Raw genomic sequence first — 20,809 nt, 5'->3', positions numbered from 1 at the left:
AAAAATCAGTCCTCAGATTTTTTGCAAGGACTATTTATTTATTTATTTTGCATTTTTTTTCTCATTGTATTTAAAATATCTTGATTTTATTTTAAAGTGAAACAGTTTTAGCTGCACTCCTGCATCTGAGAGCAGGAAGTGAGACTGCATCCCTGTCCCTCTTGGCCACATTGTGGGCAGTTAGTTGTCAGATTGTTTTAATGAAATTGTGTCCCAAGTCTGAAAATCAGTGTGCAACCTTATCCATATAAATGGGGAGGCGAGAGTCTTGATTTTTGTGAATTTGTGGCTGTGAATGGTTAACCGTGTTTGTTAGTCATGCTAGGGAGTCTGCTGATTGAGAAAGGTGCATGTCTACTCTTGTTCTTCATTGTGAGGCAGAGTTGTGAGTTAGAACATTGCTCAACAAGGACACCACCCAGCATTCATTTCTCTTAATTTCTCCCACCTTGTTGCGATCAGGCTGTCTCGTCGGTTTCAGTGCCTAGTCTCGATCATAATGCTGAACGGCAAGGGTGTAATGATTTCAATACCCCATTGATAAAATGAAGGTTCATAGCAGTGCAGATTGTTTGCTGTTGTTTTGAATGAACTGTCATTTCAGTCTATCCCACATAATTTGAGTGTTTTCGTTACACTGGTATTCAGTTCTGTGTGAGGTATTTAGAAGCTTTGTCTTTTTTCCTAAACTATGTCTATGTAGCCTAAACGATGTTTCATCAGCAAATGCCTTTTAAAGGACAGCAATTGTTATAAAATGGAAAATATTCAAAATAAATAATCAGGTTTAGTTTAGGCATTCATGTCACCTCACTCTAGTGCAACACTCTGCACAGCTTTTCACATTGAGATTGAAGCTAAAAGAGCTAGGATCCCTAAGAGGTCACATGTAGGAACATTTTAATTATTGAACATTAGACAAATGAGGCTGGTATGGAAACATTTTGATGAACCTGCTCAGGTATGGAAGTGTAGTGGTTTATAAGTAAAACTAGTTTCTGCTGAGGGCAACCCTGAAACCGGAGAACTTGTGTTTGGTTTGGCCTCTAAAAGCTCCCAAGCCCTCCACTCCATGGGGTAACTTGGGCATAACTTGACGTATGATTCACCATCCAGTGGCCAAATAAAATAACTGGATAAGTAAAAGCTATGAATTAAAACAAAAACTGTGATGGAGTTGAAAGGATCATTTTCTACACCCTCAGCTCCTGATTGTAAAAGCTATAATAGATGGGCTACAGTCGTGGTTTCTATGGCAACATACAGCACGTAAACAGCTGGGCTTCAGCCTGACTGTTAGTACATTGCCACCCCCGTTTTGCACTGCAGTAAGAAACATACTTAAAATTACTGTTAATTATAAAATGTAAAAGTTGTTTTTAAGAGTATGGGAGAATTTTAGTACTCGTTCCATGATATCTGTGCAGTAATAGCCTGTAAACTGCTGTTTGGGCCAGCGCTGCTGTCACTGATGAAGACTATGCTTCTGGCTGAATCTTATCAGAGTAAAGTGGGTGAGGAGGGGGAGTGGCATTTGCTATGCATGGTCTAATGTTCAAATGACAGGGGTTTGTTTTGAATTTACTTACATGTTATAGGGGTTGTGCCCTGTGTAGTATAATTATAGATCTGTAAAGGCCAGACTTTAATATGTTAAAGCTCAAAGAGTGAATGTAATACTGATCTAAGGTGTCTAGGTTACCTTCCAAACTGAATCCTGATCTTCTGTGTGTGGGTCAGAGATGTTACCCACTGTACAACCCAGTAACCTTTTTATTCTATTTTTATAGTCTTTCTTGTGGTTTCCATTTTGCAATTGATGTGCAGCACACTCATATTCACGAGAAAAGGAAGTTCCAGGAATGTGCAGCCAAATCTGGATCAAGTGAATACCCAGGGAGCTTCAATCGTAAATGACTCGGCGTGGGGCTGGTGTGTTGCATAACTTGCAAACCACAACAGTGTATTGCTGGGAATGACCCTTCTTTCCTGGTGGCAGGTTTTTTCACAGACGTCCCATGATCAGGGGCCGGCGTACTGTCATCACACAGAATGATTTTTAAAAATGTGGTGAACTAAGCTATGACTACGCCAAGTGTTTAATTCTCTGTCTTTATTTTAAGGTAGTGCAGTTGTGATTTGATTAGGAGCTCTTTTATAGTCCGTTCATTTATATTTGAAGTAGAAATGGAAAATACAGCATTTAATCGTTATCTGTTTCTAAGCATATCAGCAGTACTTAAAGAACACTGACTAACTGTGTTTCTGAACTATGCTTGTGACTAAAATGCCCTTTGTAAAACATTGAATAAAAATCTTAATCGTTGAAGTTTTGTTGTTGGGTAATTCACCTTAATTCAGCATAATTAAGATAAGTTAAGTAATGTGTGAGAAAGCTCAAAGTTCTGTGATACAGTATACCCCAAAACTGAAAAGAGAAGAACACACATTGATTTTTAAAAGTAAAATAGATTATCAAATTTAATAAGAAGTGTTTTTCAGGTAAACAGGACTATGAAAAGGGAAACATAATTATAGGAATAAAATAAGCTTAACAGTTCAAAAAAATAAGCTTAACAGTTCAACGCATTCACACAAACAGGCGTAACCTCACACGCAAAGGCTGAACTGGGGCAGAAGCTTAATGAAATCAGCAGGCTAGGTGGAGAGAGAGAAAGAGACAGTTGGGGCTGACGGCGCCTGCAGGTATCTTCCCCATCTAACACAGACTTTGTCAAAGCAGTTAGTTTTATGCAAATTATATGTAAATTAGACATATTCAGTCCAATTTCTGATTCATCGTTACAATCAAAACTCACTTGTTTAAGCTCAGAAGTAAAACTGAACACAGTGTCATGGGTGAGATTCAGTCACCACAGATAGTGTCCGTCTTCTGCCTAAAATGTCCCCAATGGTCAACTGTTCCCAATTGGTCACCTTTCACCCAGTTATATGACGATGGAAAACCCTACTCTTGTTCTACAGGCAGCTGCCATATTTGGTTGGATAAATTGGAGATGGACTCAAACAAGTTCTTATGTCATGTCACAGCGCGTTTCTCAAAGGAACTTAAAAATTATTCTACGTTAATAAGATTCCAATTTGATTATAGTTGATTATCTACGTCCCTTTGTAATATCGTCCCTTCGTGTTATTTGTGGTGTATTGTGATGTGATATTTTTGCTGTACCACCCACACCTAATTTAAAGAATTCATGTTTAACTGAATGCTGTGTTGTTCTTACTGTGCCAAAGAATAAAGTGCCTTTCTGCTGAATTATATAGGAATACAGTTAGTAGTTTCTCAAAGTAGTATTAAATACTGTATTGGACTATAAATCCCAAATACACTGCCTGGCCAAAAAAAAAAAAAAAAAAGTCACACACTCTAATATTTCATTGGACCGACTTTAGCTTTGATTATGGCATGCATTCACTGTGGCATCGTTTCCACAAGCTTCTGCAACATCACAACATTCATTTCTGTCCAGAATTGCATAAATTTTTCCCCAACATCTTGTATTGATGATGGGAGATTTGGACCTCTGCGCGAAGTCTTCTCCAGCACATCCCAGAGATACTCAATGGGGTTCAGGTCTGGACGCTGTGGTGGCCAATCCACGTGTGAAAATGATGTTTCATGCTCCCTGAACCACTCTTTCACAATTTGAGCCCGATAAATTCCGGCACTGTCATCTTGGAATATGCCCATGCCATCAGGGAAGAAAAAAAAATCCAGTGATGGAATAACCTGGTCGTTCAGTATATTCAGGTAGTCAGCTGACCTCATTCTTTGAACACAGCGTTGCTAAACCTAGACCTGACCAACTGCAGCAACCCCAGATCATAGCACTGCCCCCACAGGCTTGTACAGTAGGCATTAGGCATGATGGGTGCATCACTTCAGCCGCCTCTCTTCTTACCCTGATGCGCCCATCACTCTGGAACTGGGTAAATCTGCACTCATCAGACCACATGACCTTCTTCCATTGCTCCAGAGTCCAATCTTTATGCTCCCTAAGAGAATGAAGCCGTTTTTGCCGGTTAGCCTCACTGATGAGTGGTTTTCTAAAGGCTACACAGCTGTTTAGTCCCAATCCCATGAGTTCCCTTCGCATTTTGTGTGTGGAGATTCTCTTACTTTCACTATTAAACTTGTTTTTCTACGATTTGATTTTAGCAAATGTTTAAATGATCACAGGTCACGATCATTCAAGATTTTTTTCCGACCACATTCCGTCCTCGAAGATGTTTCCCCACTGTCCTTCCACTTTTAAAAAATGCATTGGACAGTTCTTAACCTGATTTTACTAGTTTCAGCAGTCTCCTTAGATGTTTTGTCTGCTTGATGCATGCCAATAATTTGACTCTTCTGAAACAGATTAACATCTCCACGACCGCAGGATGTGTTTTTCGACATGGTTGTTTAACAAATGAGAAGCTACTCACTGCATCAGTTAGGGTTAAATAACTTCTTTCCAGCTGAAACATAATCATCCATGCAGTAATTATCCAATGGGAGGCTCTTACCTATGTGCTTAGTTAAATCCAGGTGGTGAGCTTTTTTTGGCCAGGCAGGGTATATCTGCTTTTAATTTTAATGGCTTGAAGAAAGCCATAAGAAATGGATTGCTTGCATTTGCAAACATTTCTTGCTGTCTCTCTTGTCATTAAAACAGCAAAGATTGAACATCACGTTTGAGGTCTTTTATTAACCTGTAATCATGGAAGAAACAAAACTCTGAGTATAATCATCTCAAAAGGACCAAGCAGTTCTGTGATTACAGTATGCTGTGACCAGATGCTGGAGCTAGACGTGGCTCCATCATCTTCACATTTGAGTACAGATGAGAATTTTATTTTGGACAAAAACCTGAGCGCATACGAAATGAAAGCTGAATGTTAGGAAGTAAAATTTAGCCTGTCAGTTACATCCCATGTCTGGGTCTCATCCAAGCTGGGCAGTACATAAATTTGGCCCAGGGGAACACTGGATTCATAGAACCTGATCAACAGTGCTTTTATCTTTTTTATCTTTTAGGCCTCCTGAAGGAGTGTTTAGCAAAGACTAAAGGTTAACAAAACTTTACGCATGAAAATTTTGCCACAGGATTTGACTAACAAAGCGTGTTTTCAGACATGTCTGTTTTGTCTATAGGAAGGCTATGCACTAAGCATTCTGATTAGTCTAATGCCTATGGCATGGGAAAGCTCTTCGTGTAGATGATCAGATTACTGTGAAAGGCCAAGTAAATGCAGTGTTCCACATAGATTACTGCGTAATCAGTTCAGAAGGTGGTTCGAGATACATTGCGTACGAAATTCAGTGTAAATGTATCTTCTTTTTTTTTTCTCTCAAACCTAATATGTAATCTTCCAAAATGTAACTAGTATGGAACATGAGATATGAGGCCCAACAGAGGAAATAAAATGTTTAATGCTTCATTTGGAAGCTAGTTAGCAAGTCACTACTTATGGCACTATCCTGTATTCAAGTGTCTACATTTTCCTCAGATATGAGTTTTAATGTAACCGCTATATTGCTATGCCAGAAGTACGCTCAGTTAATGTGACATACAAATGGTGCAAACCATGCTAACATTTGCTTGGTTATCCAAACAGCTGAGCCAAGGATGTTTGTCAGGTTTCAAATTAATATGGAAATCCAGTCCTACAGTCCACTCCCGCTTTCTAGTCTGTTGCATCTGAAGAAGTCCACTTTGTTCTCGGGGTAGTGGACATAAAGGAATGGCTGATTGTTTGGGGTAAGCCTTAACCTAGCACATCAGCTGCATCAGACAGCATCCTCTGGGTTTGTGTGTGCAGCAAACTGTGGGCCAGCTGGCATTGACGGTGTGAATGACTGTAATATTTTCCAAATTCTATAAGCGTCTGACGGTTCGGAGACACAAGTATACGGAACGCGTGTGAGAAATGACTTGAGAAATTCCAGAAGTTGGCTTCTCATTTTAATTTGTGTTAGAAGGCAGTATTGATTGAGGTTTATCTATGTATTCAGTTTTATTTATTTTTTGTACTATTTTTATTTCTGATCTGTATTTAAACAGAAAGACTACAAAAACAAGATATGTAATGTTTTAGCTGTTGAACTTCATTGTTGTTTATACATACATGCTCATTCTGAAATGGATACCTGCAACAAGTTCCAAAAAAAGTAAGACGTTGTCTAAGAACGTTGTAAGATTTTCACAAAATCTTGCTAAACGGGTGATATAATCATTGGATATAAAAGGAGCTTTAAGGAAAGCACTAGACCTTTGTCAGCAAGGATGGGTGGAGACTCAGTACTTTGCCAAAAATACATCAGCAGAAAATTTGACAGTTTAAAACGAACGTTCTTGAGCCAGAGATTGTAAAGATTTTAGGTATTTCGTCCTCTATAATGTATCATATCAAATGATTCAGGGAATCTGGAAAAATCCATCCATAAAGGCAAAAAAGCACAAATGAATTAGAACTGCATTAGAAACAGTCATTCCGTAACGGATCTCACCACATGAGCCTGGGAATACTTTGAAAAAACATCCGTTGCTATATCTGCAAATGCATGTAAAGACTGCACTAAGCACAGCAGAAGCCATATGTCAGCAATGTCTAGTCATGCTGCTGACTTCTCTGGGCTCAAGCTCATCTGAAATCGACTGATGCACAGTGGAAACAGCTGTTGTGGTCTGACAAGTCAGCCTTTCAGGTTGTTTATGAAAATAAAGGGCACTGTGTTCTCTGAGCCGAGGAAGCAAAGGACCATCTAGATTGTTACTGTTGTAAAGTTCAAGAGCCAGGGTCTGTTGTAGTACTGGAGGGGTCTTAGTGAGTGACTTCTTTCTTATCTTTGGAAGCACCATTAATGCTGAACTCATTTTGGAGCAACTTATGCAGCCTTTTAGATGCCTTCTTTTTCAAGGGCCCTGCTTATTTCAACATGACTGCACCAAGACACATACTGCATGTGTTACAACAGCATGGCTGTGTTATCAGAGAGTACAGATACTAGACGGGCCTCTTGACAACAAAAGCCCTGTACAGTTGCACAGCTGAACTGTTTGTGTCTTCAGTACCAAAATGATTATTAAGGGACATAAAAGAAAAGGTGAAGTAATACAGTGGTATGCTTTTTTGAAACCTGTTGCTGGCTTTAAATTTTGAATGAACCTATATTTACAAAAAAACAGTAAAGCTCAAAAGGTGAAGCATAAGGGTTTTTATGTTCTGTTTTCAGTTTAGCACAGGTCAAACAGAATTTACTGATCATTGCTTTGTATTTTTATTAGCATTTCAAATACAGTCCCAACTTTTTTGATCATAAAAGCATCTTATTTAAATGGGGACAGAATGATAAGTCAGTGTGAATATACAAGAATAGGTTTACTTAAGCATCTAAAATGGTTTGAAAATACTATATTCATATGCCAAAACAGTCAGATATTTTAGTTAGACAGTGGTATTCATTTTTGGCCATACAGCTCACTACTTTTACCACATTAGTTACTCTACAGAAATATGTTATGCTTCCCTGTAATGCTAATATAGAAATATTCCACGTTTTAGAAATGTTTATATATTGGCGTCTGCAGATGTGCAGAAGAAAAATATCAAATGTCTGCTGTGGGCCAGTCCATCCCTACTGGCTCTCAGCCGCAGAGCTCTTTCACTAGTGAGCTGACGGCAAAACAAATCTACGTAAAACGTCTCCAGCTGCCTTGTAAAATATAAAGCTGGTTTCCGCCTTTTCATTTTATGAATGTGTAACTGAAAACAACATTCCTGTATTCCATGTTTACATATTTACAAGCAAAACAGCATTGGGTGCAAATCAGATCTCTCTAAGTGTTAGTGGAATGTGGATAAATCTAAATTGAGCACTATCCAGATTTGAATGATATGGCAAAGTGTAAATAGGCTTCTAAAGTGCTTGTAGTGCTGGTGCTTCCAAAAGCGGCATCAGTGTATCTAAGGGGTTGATTTAGTCAATGACAGGGATAGTATAGGCAGTGCATTGTTGTAGTAGCTCGCCTATTTTTTTTTTTTATTTTAGGTGTGCAAACAAACGACCTCATTGAAGAGTTTGAATCTCTGTAGTGCAGTTGTGATGTAAAAGCCAGTTCCACTTCTGCTTCTTCTGTTTCGGTGGGTGGTGTCCTATCTGTAACGTAGCCCTTTCTCTGTTGTGATCTTGAAAAGGGCAGTAGTTGTGGAAACCTTCAGTGGAATGCACTGAAAGCAGCTCTGAAGTCTTCCTTATTGAGAGACTTATCCCAGAAGTCTTGATGTTGTTGTTGTAGTACTCTATGCAGTGGTCACTGCAGTAAATACAGTGGAAGCAAGCAGGAGATAAATGCTAACACTTCAGTTATACTGTTGTAAGTATCTGGTATGTAAATGTAGTAAATTACCTCTTATAAAAGACTTTTGGCCACAAAAATCAATACTTGTGAAATGGAGATGAGGGTAAACATCTGTATGTAATGAGGATGCACATTTTTTTTTAGTTGTGCTTGTATTTACAGGTTATCTTGGACATTTTATTGTAGAGGTCTGATTTAAGGTGCATTTTAAACTTAATGTGTGGTGGAAATATATTGGTGCGGAAATATTTTTCCTAGTTTTTTCTTTTCTCGTACACAATTTTTATCTCTTTACATACCCTGAAAAAATTTTAGATGAGGTCAAAAATGCCCTGACCCTGAAGATATAAATTTCCATATCACATTAGCTGTGTGTTCAGTCATTTTGCCTGGTTCTGTTGGGTGCTCTTAAGTGGTACACTGTGTGATACTTTCATTTCTTTATAGGAAAGGAAGTGAGTCACAAGGACAACTTTGTAGTGGGGTTTCTTGTCACCACATGTCTTGTTTTTCCAAGTGAGCTGCACAGTTGCCCTGTCTTGGTAGAAATAGACAGGTGCGTCATGACGAGCCACAAAGACACAAAAAAAAAACAAACAAAACCCAATACTTTAAAAAATGGACAGACAGTACATTAAGCAAAAAAAAGAAAATTATTAATTATTATAATAATGACAGCCAGGCAGTATGCTAAGTAAATACAGTGGTAAGATATATGTATACTCATATACACATACACACACACACACACACACACACACACACACACACACACACACACACACACACACACACACACACACACACACACACACACACATTGAACATCTTGTATACAACATACAATAATCTGTTACATCAATAATAAGTAGACAATATAGCCTTGCTGTGCAGAAGAGAGGAAGAGCCAGGGTGCTCCATACTCTTCGTCTGACCCCCTGCCCCCAGCCCAAACCTGCTTCCCAGCGCAGGTTGAGCATCATGTCAGAGCTTTCTGGGTCTTATTTAAAAGACCACGTTGCAAAGGACTCCTCTGAAGCGCCCACCTGGCCTTATATTAATGTATATACACACATATATACATATTCATACATTCACATACGCAAATGTCTAAAAGAAGGAAAGAAACAGAAAAGAGGGGAGAAGAAAAAAAATATATAAAGAAGATGAAAAAAGGATTTCTGGGTGCTTCTGCTCATGTCATGTTGCATAGTTTCTGTCTTGTTGTGATATTGCCGCTGATGCTTGTTCACAGCGTAGGTGTTCTGTTAGTAGATTAGTCCACTGTGTTACAGAAATATTTTTTTTGTCTTTCCAATTTAGCAGTTTTGTTTTTTTGCTATAATTAGTGCCAGGAGTAAAGGAACTGTATCTTTGACTGATGGATCTACTTCTGAAAGGTCTCCTAGGAGGCATAGGGAGGGTGACATTGGAATGCTGTTCTTCAAATATAGGGATAATTTTGAGATTATATTTTCCCAAAAACATTGGACTGGTGTGCAAATCCAAAATGCATGAAAATACTCATCTGTTTTACTAGTTGTACATTGTGTACATATGCTTGAATTGCTGAGTCCCATTTTAAACAATTTGCACTGCGTAATGTGCGTCCTATGAATGATTTTATATTGAATTAATGGGATGTTTGTGTTTTTACTCATAATGAAGATATTTTCACAGATTTGTGTCCAGAATTGTGTGTCAGTGCTAATATCAAAATCCTTTTCCCACTGATTAGTTGGCATTGATATGGTTGAATTTAAAGTACCTATGAGAGCCTATAAATTTGATAAGATTTTCTTAGGGCTGATTTAGGGGTTTTATATTTTCAGTAATGGGGGATGGACTGAGATTGTTTTGAAAGATATTCATTTTGGCTTTAAGTATACTTTTTAATTGATAGTATTTTAGATATTGATTTTCTTTTAAGTCAGATGTTTCAGTTAGTTCTTGGAAACTTTTAATTGTGTTATTCATAAAGAGATGTTGTAAATGTGTTATGCCTTTTTCTTTCCACTTCGTGTGTGGGTGTGTATGTGTTGGGTGTCATTTTTCAAAATTTGTTAATTTATTAATTTTCCATTAATTTTTTCCCTTTTTAAATCTGAAAAAATAAACTTATTTTTTAATTAAAATTTTTTTTCTTAGCTTTTTAACAAAATTTTCAAATATTTTAGATCAAAATCTGTAATGTGCAATCATGTCTAAAAAGGTTGTTTATTTACAGCTCCAAAATGCAAAATAGCAAAATAACAGATATCCATAATTGAGCTTTATTTGCATTTGATAAGGAAGTCTTGCTCACTTGAAAGGTTAAATAAAGGGAACATGGACATCAGTCAGCGTGTGTTAGAATAGTTTAGTTTTTTTAATCTTTTGTCAGCATTACACACTAATCTCATTATATCAAAACTAATTATATTATCTATCTAGAGTACTGTACAAAAGACAGAGCCCACCACTTTATTTAATTTCCAGGCAGCTAATAAAGTTAATTTTTCAGTGTTGGGGGGAAGAGCAGCATTATATGGGTTTTTATATTAGTTTTTTCAATAGTAAGTATCTGTTTGAGTTGTGACCTCACAGTGGGAAAATGGATAAAAACACCTGTATTTTTCAGATCTAAACCATGAGTCAAGCTTGATTTTCTCCTGTCTCTCTCAAAGATTAAAGCTTGAAGTGCTGTTTATCTGATGGCCACAGTTTCGGTGGTCTACCAGGCCTTGCACGGTTGTTTTTCTGCATCTTTTTAATAATTTTTTTGAACTGTAGGTTTGTGCTTTATGCTAGTGGATTAACTTCTGGGAAATATCTCCACAAAATGAATGACTTGTACTTAACTGACTGTTTTAACATGAAATAAATGAGCGGTGGTCTCTGACTTCGGCACAGTTCTGTATATTAATGAAAGGTAGCCTCAAGAGATCTTTCCTGCTAGTGCCTGCAGTTGGTGAAGGCTTCATGTCAGTGAAATGGTGATTGGGTATCAGGCTTGCTGTCTTTGAATGCCTCACTCTCTCCATTTTGTTTCTCTAAAGCTTATTTAGAACTATGTTGAAGTTGATTGAGCAGAATGAAGGAATGAAATGATTTATTAAGATCTGGTTTGCAGGCTCTCCAGTAGTGTATTAGTCTACTCAGCTAATTAAGACGCTTATCAGAGCTGTAATGAGGACCGCCTGGCCTCTGAGAGAGGCGAAATACTTCCACTCAGTCATCAAGCAGTGCATGGAACAAACTTGCATGCTTGTACGTAGGTGTGAAGGTGGGAGTGGTTGAGTCAGGTGCTGTGGTTATCCTAATGTGCAGGGGGGTTATCCTAAGAAGGGTGTTCACCTTTAGCATTAGTTGATGACACAAACACAGGGCCCAGAACCACAGGATAAAAAAAGACCTCTTGGTGAGACCAACATGCAAGTAGGGCTGGATGATTTAAGGAAAATATCTAATTGTGATTTTTCTGATCAGCATTATTGCTGCCATTTAAATTGCAGTTGTTGCCTATAAATTAAGATCCAGGTCTGAATGCAGCTACATACTGCCTGTCTCTGGGGATGTGCACAAGTACTCAAGTACTTGGTTAACCATTCAAGGTGCCTGTTACTGTATACTGTTACTGTATACTGTTCCATGTCCGGAATATTGAGAAAATAAGGCGGCTAACAATGCAGGGAAATGTTGATTTTATGTTTTAATGGGATTGTGAAAATGTTGTACTATTATACTCAGTACTACAAAACAGGAGTGTGCAGCCAAAGATGTATTGTTAATGACATCACTGCAAGGGCAGAGATAACGCAGCTGCCTTTGGCATGTTTTTCCGCTGATTAGGCTAACTACGATAGTTGATGCTGGATAGAGCCATCCATCCATCCATCCATCCATCCATCCATCCATATTACTGTTTTCGGAAGGAAACGCTGTATCTCCAAAATGGTAACTTTACAGGAAAAGGAAAAACCTACTGTAATTTTAATGTAAGTGAGTGGAACCAAACATTTTTCCTAATCATTTTGGGCCGTTTCTTTTCGTCCATTGTAAATTAAATTTGCGTTAATTGTAAAGTAAAACAAGTAAAACAGCCGTTTTCAAATTTTGTGAAAAACTGAAAAACGGAGAGAAACTTGTTCACTAAAGAGAAAAGAGCTCATGTAGATGATGAATCATCAACGTCCAGTGTTGTGCTGATACACATTAGCTCCTCTGAAGAGGCAGCTTCTGTTACTCTTGACTATTTATAAAAAAAAAAAAAAGCGAAATGTTTTCAAACTCTGTGTTACCGTCTAAAACGTAAGCACACAGCCATGTTCTAATTTTGGTTGAATTCTGTTTTTAAACATTTTTTTTTCCCCTTCCCTGAGGTTTGTTTACGAGATATCTGTTCATCTAAATGCACATCCTCTAGTTGTCTTGTACGCAGCACATCAGTGTTTGGTTGCTTTTGATTGATCTAACTTATCAACAGGCAGTTCGTCAGCTCCGTGTTATTACTTCAAACTAAAGATAATGTGGTTGAGAAGTAGGGCTATAATTAAAAATGCAGCTCTTGTGCTTTGAACACTGCACTTTAAACTGTTTTTGATATAAAATGATTAACCAGGCCTTCATGCTAACATACACATACATACAAGACATTGTGTAAAACCCTGCAACTTGAATTGAGACTAAAAATGCCAAGCTGTGGTTGTAACTATTTAAAAAGGTGGCTCTCTTTGTTTGTTGATTTACTTCCTTGGTTTTCTGCATAAATAGAAAGATATTGAAGCCCATCATGTCTTGTGAAGATATCTTCAAGAACTGTGATATTATATTTTTGCCATATTGCCCAAAGCTGAATATTACTGTATAATGATATGCTTGGTAAAACTGGTTCGGTGGATGTCCACAGAGTTGTGTAGGAAGCTGAGTGGTTATCTTCTGTTGAAATGTTAAGAGTCTGACTAGAAAGAAAAAGAGGATGTTTGTGAAGCTCTAGCCTCTTCATGCAGCTGACATGTTTAAAGCTCAAGTATGAGTTTTGTGTATCCATCCCTCCATTACAAACGAGCGTTTACCTATTTATATGTGCTCGCTTTTGTTTCATTCAGTTTTATTACCAGTAGTGAAATATTTATTCTCTCCACAGATCTTGAGAAGCTCATTTATGCAACTTGAACGGTTGCTCAGTAACTGCTCAGTTTCCTCAGAGACTAATGGTGTTCACAAAATGCAGCACATGAAGCTGCTGGAGTGCAAGTCCTAGTATTCTGAGCATTACTTCTAGGGTTTTATCGCAGTAGATACAGACTTATCGCTCTTGACTTCAAGTGCTTAGATAAAATCTAGTGTGTTGACTCGCATTTTGTTGATATTCTGAGATTTACAAGAGAAGACTTCTTAGACATGAACATAAAGGAAGATTTGCCTGTGCATTGAAGTATAAACAATGCACCTCATTCATGCGTAGAAGAAAATGTAGTTTTTGGATGTTGATGTGTACAACTGCATTTGTGTGTAGGCCTATGAAACTGAGGATTTAACAACCAATATGTTTTTAAAAAGCTAAATCGGTCTCAAAGGTTTTTTTTCCACATTTATTCGTGTGTGTGTGTATATGTGTATATGTAATGTTAGCTTCAGTAAAGTTCATGCATTTTATAGCCTATATGTACACTGCATGTCCTGTAAATATGACCACATATTCAGTAATTCAGTAAACCTTGATGTTATAACATGGTAAATACCATCACTGTGATTTTAGTCAAACAAGCTGCATTTTCACCTGAGAGCAGCTCTGCTTTCACAAACTCCTACTGCACACTCACGCTCAATCATGTGATACAATCCCAGAAGCGAATTTCATCAGAAAGGTGAAAAGTCATGTTTGCACCAACTTGGGGATGAAACAAAATGCTCTATCTCAAATACACTTAAGTTTGCACTCACAAACTTTGTGTATATACAGTAAAAGGTATGAAAGCATCTCCAACTTAACCTAAGCTTTTTGGCTATGCAAATGAGTTCACAGGCAAGTCAAGTAGTTCAGCATTAGGTTTAAATATCTAAAGAATACCAAGTAGAAAAAAAGCTGACCTGAAAGTTCGTTATAAGCTTGTCTGCATTCCATTTGTAGTCTAAAACTACACTCATCGGCCACTTTATTAGGTACACCTGTTCAATTGCTTGTTAACACAAATAGCTAATCAGCCAATCACATGGCTGCAGCTCAGTGCATTTAGGCATGCAGAGCTGGTCAAGACAACTTGCTGAAGTGCAGACTGAGCATCAGAATGGGGGAAGAAAGGTGATTTCAGTGACTTTGAACGTGGCGTGGTTGTTGGTGCCAGACGGGCTGATCTGAGTATTTCAGAAACTGCTGATCTACTGGGATTTTCACACACAGCCATCTCTAGGGTTCACAGAGAACGATCAGAAAAAGAGAAAATATCCAGTGAGCGGCGGTTGTGTGGACGAAAATGCCTTGTTGATGTGAGAAGTCAGAGGAGAATGGGCAGACTGGTTCCAGATGATAGAAAGACAACAGTAACTCAAATAACCAACCAAAATCTCTGAGGAATGTTTCCAACACCTTGTTGAAAGTATGCAATGAAGAATTAAGACAGTACTGAACGCAAAAGGGCGTCCAACCTTTTACTAGCAAGTTGTACCTAATAAAGTGGCCAGTGAGTGTATATTAGTACTCAGGGTTGCCAGGTCCAGTAAAAATCTCCATCCCAAATTGTGATTAAAACCTACTGACCAGAAGCTGAAACTTGCCTAAACTTTGTGTTCATTTGCAAAAGAAACAGATTGTAAGTTGTGTCTATAGAATGCTATGCAAATTCTATTTAATTAGGTGGTATTTATTCATTTAGAAAAACACACCATAGTACAAATACACATACACAAAGTGATGGTGTTAGATTAACCATTTTCAAGTCTCTCTTTGAGGAAGTCTAGTATTACAGTTACAGTTATAACCCAATGCCTAGACTGAGTCTCAAGTGGCCCCCCACTCTCTGCGTAATGTACAACATGGGTCTTAAAATAAAAGCTCCTGCACCCAGACAGAATCGTTTAGGATTCAGCCATACTGCACTATCTGTATGAAAAAGCCAAATTTCAAAATTCACAGAATGCACTAAATAGGAATTTAGGAGTCACTTGAGATTCAGCCCTAGTTTATCTTATCAGTCCTTCATTAAATAAATGAGGTCTGCTGCTGATGGAATTGAACAAATCCATGACAGGACTGGAGTGCAGTGAGAAGTATTATTTTGTATTCTGATTTATTTTAACCAATATATTCATAACTGGCAAAACGGCCATCAGATTTTCAACAATTTTCATGGCCGCCTAAAATTTTTGCACAGTGCTGTATAAAAATCCACAATGTGGTTTTGTTATAAACCTATGAGAAAATTAATCTATCTTTAGTTACTAATAATTTTTTGTGCTTAAATTTGTTTTTAAGTACTTTAACTTTGTTGCAGTCATTAGATCACTGAGGTAACAATTTTTCTTGAGTATGGGTTTAAGCTTCATTCAAGTCTTGTCCAAATACTGCTGCTAGATGTCATTACACACGGTCAGACAAAAAAGGTCCTGTGCAGCTGCACTCGTTACAAAGTAAATGTGCCTTTGGTCCAGTTTTAAACCTTAAAACACGTTTTCTGACAGGAAGTGTGCGGGCGTGAATTTGTGACTGGGTATGTGGAGTCTGTACATCTTAAAGAATGAAATTGCAATGGATTGTGGTACAATTATGTTCCCTAATTACCCTTTACATACACTTGAGGGTCCCGCTACAGTGACCAGAGGGGTACCAACCCAGTAGAGGGAACAAACCTTTCTTTTTTGTTGCTGTTTGTACTTACTAGCTAGCTAACATTTTTCCTCTGCATGCTCTCTGCCACTCACTCACTCACTCACTCACTCACTCACTCACTCACTCACTCACTCACTCACTCACTCACTCACTCACTCACTCACTCACTCACTCACTCACTCACTCACTCACTCACTCACTCACTCTGGTGTGGCATGTTCATGATAATTAAATGATACAGTGTGGAATAGCCATTTCCCTGGTGCTTGTAATTTCTTCCATGCTGTATTTTATGTTGGAGCACCTGTTCAGTTTTTAGTAATGGTCTCAGTGCTGGAGTTCTCAACTCCTGTCCAAATTCTGAATAGTGATACACAGTGAGTATTAATATTGGCATTTTTTAATGTATTTTTTGTTATAAATATTGCAGACATATACTGGTATTTTAAAAATGCATTTAGAACTATAAAATTAAAATCATTAGTTTTTAAAACATTTTTTTAAATAATGCAATATGTCAAGCTGTGAATATAATCTTTGTATAATCTGTGGCATCACATCTGTCAAATCAAGCACACTTCTACTATTTTAACCTTAAACAAGCTTGCTTGTAAAGCTGCATTGATAATTCCAAAAACATACCAAAAAAGGATAAATGGAGTGAAAAATGAAGGGTTGGGGTTGATTTAGGTTTTTTTGCAGTGCAGGGTGTTGTTATATAGAATGATATAAAGAACTCTATGTGCTTAGACTTATTTGTCCTCTTTTCTATGCTCTCCATTTTCCAGGTTACTGAAAGATGGTGGACCGCTTGGCAAACAGCGAGGCCAACTCCAAGCGCATCGCGGTGGTGGAGAGCTGCTTCGGCACGGCCGGTCAACCACTGGCCATCCCAGGCCGTGTGCTCATCGGAGAGGGCGTGCTCACCAAACTGTGCCGTAAAAAGCCCAAAGCACGACAGTTCTTCCTCTTTAATGACATCCTGGTGTATGGCAACATCGTCATCCAGAAAAAAAAGTACAACAAGCAGCACATCATCCCGCTGGAAAGTGTCACCATAGATACTGTGGCGGATGAGGGAGACCTGCGCAACGGCTGGCTCATCAAAACCCCTACCAAGTCTTTTGCAGTGTATGCTGCCACAGCCACAGAGAAGTCAGAGTGGATGAGCCACATCAGCAAGTGCGTGTCAGATCTGCTGGAAAAGAGCGGCAAGTCGCCCACCGGCGAGCATGCGGCAGTGTGGGTGCCGGACTCTGAGGCATCCGTCTGCATGCGCTGCCAGAAGGTGAAGTTCACCCCCGTCAGCAGGCGCCACCACTGCAGAAAGTGTGGCTTTGTGGTGTGCGGGCCCTGCTCGGAGAAAAAGTTCCTGCTGCCCAGCCAGTCGTCCAAACCGGTCCGTGTTTGCGAGTTCTGTTACGACCAGCTCTCCACAGGGGCCACCCTGCCAGTCCGCTCGAACTCCTACAGCCTCCTACCACCTAGCTGCAAATTCGGCTCCAACGTCTCTGACGACGAGGATGAAGACGATAGCAGTGACTGAGGGCAGTGAAACTGCCCTTTGCTCTTTTAGAACTATGGTCTTCTTGTTTAGAGTCCCACGTGCTTTAGTAGCTAGTAGTGGAAAGGTTTGAAATTAGCAAAGATTCTACGATCTTTTGCCGTGATTTTACTCCTTAGGTAACAGTACCGATGAAGTAGCATAATAAACACACTCTGAATGTATTCACACCATGTGCATATGGATAATATGCACAGTAGGAATCCTGAGGTGCTGCATACAACTAAACATTACTCGCAGGGGGAGCGGCCTGCCCTTTGTAGACACCATTTGCCAGCCCACTACAGGAAAATGAATGCATTAAAACAGTGGTTCTCAAACCACTCCTCAGGGACTCTGAGATGGTCCAGATTTTTTGCTCCAACCTAACTACAGTATGTAGGAATACATTAAAAATGTGGGCTGTGTGGGGGTCCCTGACTACCATTTTAGAACCACTGCATTAAGATATTAACCTTCATTGCTAATTTCAGCCTCTGTATACTCTATGTATAGGTGCTTTTATTGTCCTATTCCTTATTTCCCTTTTCTTTTTGTTATTAGTTAATCTGTAAGTTGAGCTTGTGTCTGCTACGATGCTGCTGTTTCTGCAGGGATGAGTAAGTTCAGCTGTGTCTGTATGCTGACTGCAAAATCTTTCAGGTAAAACTGTCTGGTTCATGTTGTGTAGATTTCTAACAGTATTTTTCTAGATGTACCCTTATCAGGAACCACGTTTTACACAGCGGGGGGAACATACCAATAAGAAAAGTATGCATATTTTGGTAGGTCTATATGTAAAACTTTTTAATTTGATCTATTTGGTCAGTTGATGCATCAAATTTTTGCTAACGACAAATCGGTGAGAAGCTTTTTGAGTTGTAATCAAGTTCTTAAATGTATATAACGAGGAATATAAATAGTCAACACCAAAATGTAATTGGACAAAGGCCTTGATTGCCGTAGTGCCTTCTTAAATATTCTTCTGTAGAAAATGACTGAACTTAAAGCTATTTTTGCAGCTTATTAGAGATCAGAGAAGTCTGCCTCCATCGTCAGGTCTGACTTATCTTTGCAGACTAACTGGTAGAGCTGGTAAAGAATATAGGATTTGCCATATCTCCATTCGCAGTCTATCGTTTTTGCTTTTGCAGTAATGTCCTGAGAGTGCAGGCTTAAAAGATCCTGTGGGTTCCCCACTGCGTGACTACAGTCCGACTTGTAGTCTGAATCCTGGCTCAGTGCTGAGTTTTTGTGTTGCTTAGCAGAACTGGGCACTGTCTGTCAATAGGGGCTAAAGCCGTCCTCCCCTTTCCCCTGAATTCTTATTGGATGAGGGACTTTGTGTTACCATGGCTACACAGTGGCTGTGGCAGTCATTCCTGCAAGTCTCAGAATGGGAATCGAGATGCAGAGCATTATGAGGAAGTAACCTCCACACAACCCTGACTTGTTCTACATTTGAATCACACATGACTTAATGCACTAACACTCTGAATTTCAGTTGAAAGTGTTTCATTACTAATGTAAGACTGTTACGATCTAGCTATGCTAATATGTGCAGTGTGGTGTTCAAGTGAGACAAGATGAATCTGCTTTTCTCAGCCTTGAAAACTTTGCATCTCAGTAACACAGGGGTTTGATTTGTTGGGCAGGTTTCCTGTGTTTGTATTTATTACATTTACAGGAACCTTTATGAAACTGACATTCTAAAGGGAAATCAAATGAACTGAGTAATTAATATGCAATTTAAAATGGCATGCATTTTCTCAAGATGTTCATGTAAGCTTGAGCAGTGCGATACATTTTTTTTTGGTCTTTCAGATTATATGTAAATGAGTTACTTAGAATTGAGTTTTCTGTACTTGATCTCAAAGGTAATAATCTAATTTTACTTTTGAATAACATTGGACTTAAGGAACTACATTGCTACATGTCTGTCTAGTGGTGTTTTTTTTTTTTTTTGTTTTTTTTTTCTCAGCGAACTTGTTTGATAAGAAAAATTTAATCCTGCCTGTTGTAAAATTTGTACAGTTTTTGTTTTTTTTGTTTTTTTTTTTCTTGTTTTGTTTTGTTATTTTCTTTTGGGGACTGGTATTGACTTGCAGCTCTTTCTGCATTTGTGTGGGTGTTTCCTGAACACTTCTGGATCAGCTACCAGCACTTTATTCCTTCTGTTAGCTCGGATAAGGGCACCCAGGATAGTCACTGCAGAGGAAAGTCTCTCATATTGATTACTAATCAGGCTCTTGGGGAGCCGGAGCAGAACATATCTGAGAATGAGTGCATCTGTTGGATTCCCAACCACAGGCTCATGCGCTGAAGATGAGTTAAGCTTTGGCTTCGCCTGCATTTCTTACTTTAAACAGTCAGTCAGGTCAGCACGTCTGTTTGATGCTACAGTAGAGGTGATCTAATTATGCTTTCACTGATCTGTCTGGCTACTGCATTTGAAACACTTGGGGTCAGTTTCCCAGACATTGTGAGTTACCTTTGGAGATCTAGTCTAGCTTTATGCTTAATCTGGGAAACTGGCGTCTACTCTGCCAGTACATCTCTCACATAATGACAGCCTGTGGTGGTGCATTCAACAAGTGTACATGGCCAGATGGGCTGTGATTTTTGCCTTTTTTTCCCTTGTTTATATGATTTGAACCATTCAAGACTAATGTAATTTATGATTCCCTCATTTTTGGTTGTATTTTGGTGATTTATCTTAGTATTTTTTTTTTTGGTCCCACCTTTTCATCTGTTAGTCTTGTCATTTTAAAATTCATTTAAAATATTGAAAGGGCTCAAAGTTGAATGTAATCAATCATTGTTAGATACTAATTTTCAGGACAAAAATACATAAATATATATAGAAATTTATATATATATATTTATATATATATATAAATAAATGTATGTATATGTGTGTATATATGAATTGGTTAAAAACTGTCTCTTGTCTTTCCTATCACTCCAAGGGATGGATTATTGGTGCAAACAACGGTTATTGTGGCAGGAAAAAGAATGGATTTAGGAAAAGCAGCGATAAAGTACTGCAGGACGGATTAGACTTCAGCCTTCTGAGCCGGATGGGGTGAGGGC

General features: G+C 38.5%; 1 protein-coding gene across 1 annotated transcript in view; it reads left to right on the top strand.

Moving 5' to 3' along the window:
* The window catches only part of plekhf2 (pleckstrin homology domain containing, family F (with FYVE domain) member 2), a 33,401-nt gene extending 15,500 nt beyond the window's left edge, over nucleotides 1-17,901 (top strand). The window contains exon 2 of the mRNA XM_017714381.2: nucleotides 16,962-17,901. Coding sequence (XP_017569870.1) covers nucleotides 16,973-17,719 — 747 coding nt within the window. The 5' untranslated portion in view covers nucleotides 16,962-16,972 and the 3' untranslated portion in view covers nucleotides 17,720-17,901. The remainder of the gene's footprint in view (nucleotides 1-16,961) is intronic.
* The last annotated feature ends 2,908 nt before the right edge of the window (nucleotides 17,902-20,809 follow it).

The sequence above is a fragment of the Pygocentrus nattereri genome, chromosome 3, assembly GCF_015220715.1.
Source record: "Pygocentrus nattereri isolate fPygNat1 chromosome 3, fPygNat1.pri, whole genome shotgun sequence".
NCBI classification, from domain to species: Eukaryota; Metazoa; Chordata; class Actinopteri; order Characiformes; family Serrasalmidae; genus Pygocentrus; species Pygocentrus nattereri.
The sequence above is the reverse complement of the archived record's forward strand: the minus strand, read 5'-3'. Positions and strand labels throughout refer to the sequence as shown.